We start from the raw sequence: 766 nt of genomic DNA on the forward strand, positions 1-766 counted from the left end.
CTCGACCAATTTGGAAAAGAAGTCTCCATTTGCTGAATACGCGGAGAAGGAGGGGTACATCTACATCGGCGGCAGAGAGGACGACGTCACCGCCGTAGTGTCCTACGTGGTGCCGCAGAAGAACTGAGCAAACAAAAGAAATTAAATTTAATTAAAAAGGCGCCAAAGACTTCCCACTTTCGCGCGCTTTTTTGGCTGTCCCAAGTTGGAGAGAAGAATCGAGGTGTAGAGGACGACGCCATTCGACGAGGATGTGGCTCACCGAGGTCATAATCGATGGCTTCAAGTCGTATGCGGCCCGTGAGGTCGTTTCCGGATTCGACATGTCCTTCAACGCCATCACAGGCCTTAATGGCACGGGAAAATCGAACATCTTGGATGCCATCTGCTTCGTGCTCGGCATTACCAACTTGACGCAGGTGAGTTATAACTTCATGCACTTGCTTGGTCCTGATAGCACGTACTCAATTTTCCCTTCGAATGTTCATTCAATTTTTGCAGGTTCGAGTGAGCAATTTGCAGCAGCTCGTCTACAAGCAAGGCCAAGCGGGCGTCACCAAGGCGAGCGTAACGTTGGTCTTCAACAATGAAGATAAAGAGAGGAGCCCCATCGGATATCAACAGTTCAACACCATCACCATTACTCGCCAGGTGCGTAAACTCTCTTCACCAGAGGAGCAGCCAGGTGCTGGTGCTGACTGTCAGTTTCCTCTGAGCAAGGTGGTGATCGGTGGCCGCAACAAGTACTTGATCAATGGGCACAACG

The 766-nt window shown here is 50.4% G+C and overlaps 1 protein-coding gene across 1 annotated transcript; it reads left to right on the forward strand.

Moving 5' to 3' along the window:
• Window positions 1-251: 251 nt before the first annotated feature.
• ACA1_041220 (RecF/RecN/SMC domain containing protein) lies at window positions 252-715 on the forward strand (the record flags this gene model as incomplete). Its single annotated transcript, XM_004340780.1, has 3 exons — window positions 252-419; window positions 502-651; window positions 674-715. 3 exons carry the CDS (start codon window positions 252-254, stop codon window positions 713-715), a joined length of 360 nt encoding a protein of 119 aa, XP_004340828.1.
• Window positions 716-766: the final 51 nt, after the last annotated feature.

The sequence above is a fragment of the Acanthamoeba castellanii genome (genome assembly GCF_000313135.1).
Source record: "Acanthamoeba castellanii str. Neff unplaced genomic scaffold scf7180000084572, whole genome shotgun sequence".
Classification (NCBI taxonomy): Eukaryota; Discosea; order Longamoebia; family Acanthamoebidae; genus Acanthamoeba; species Acanthamoeba castellanii.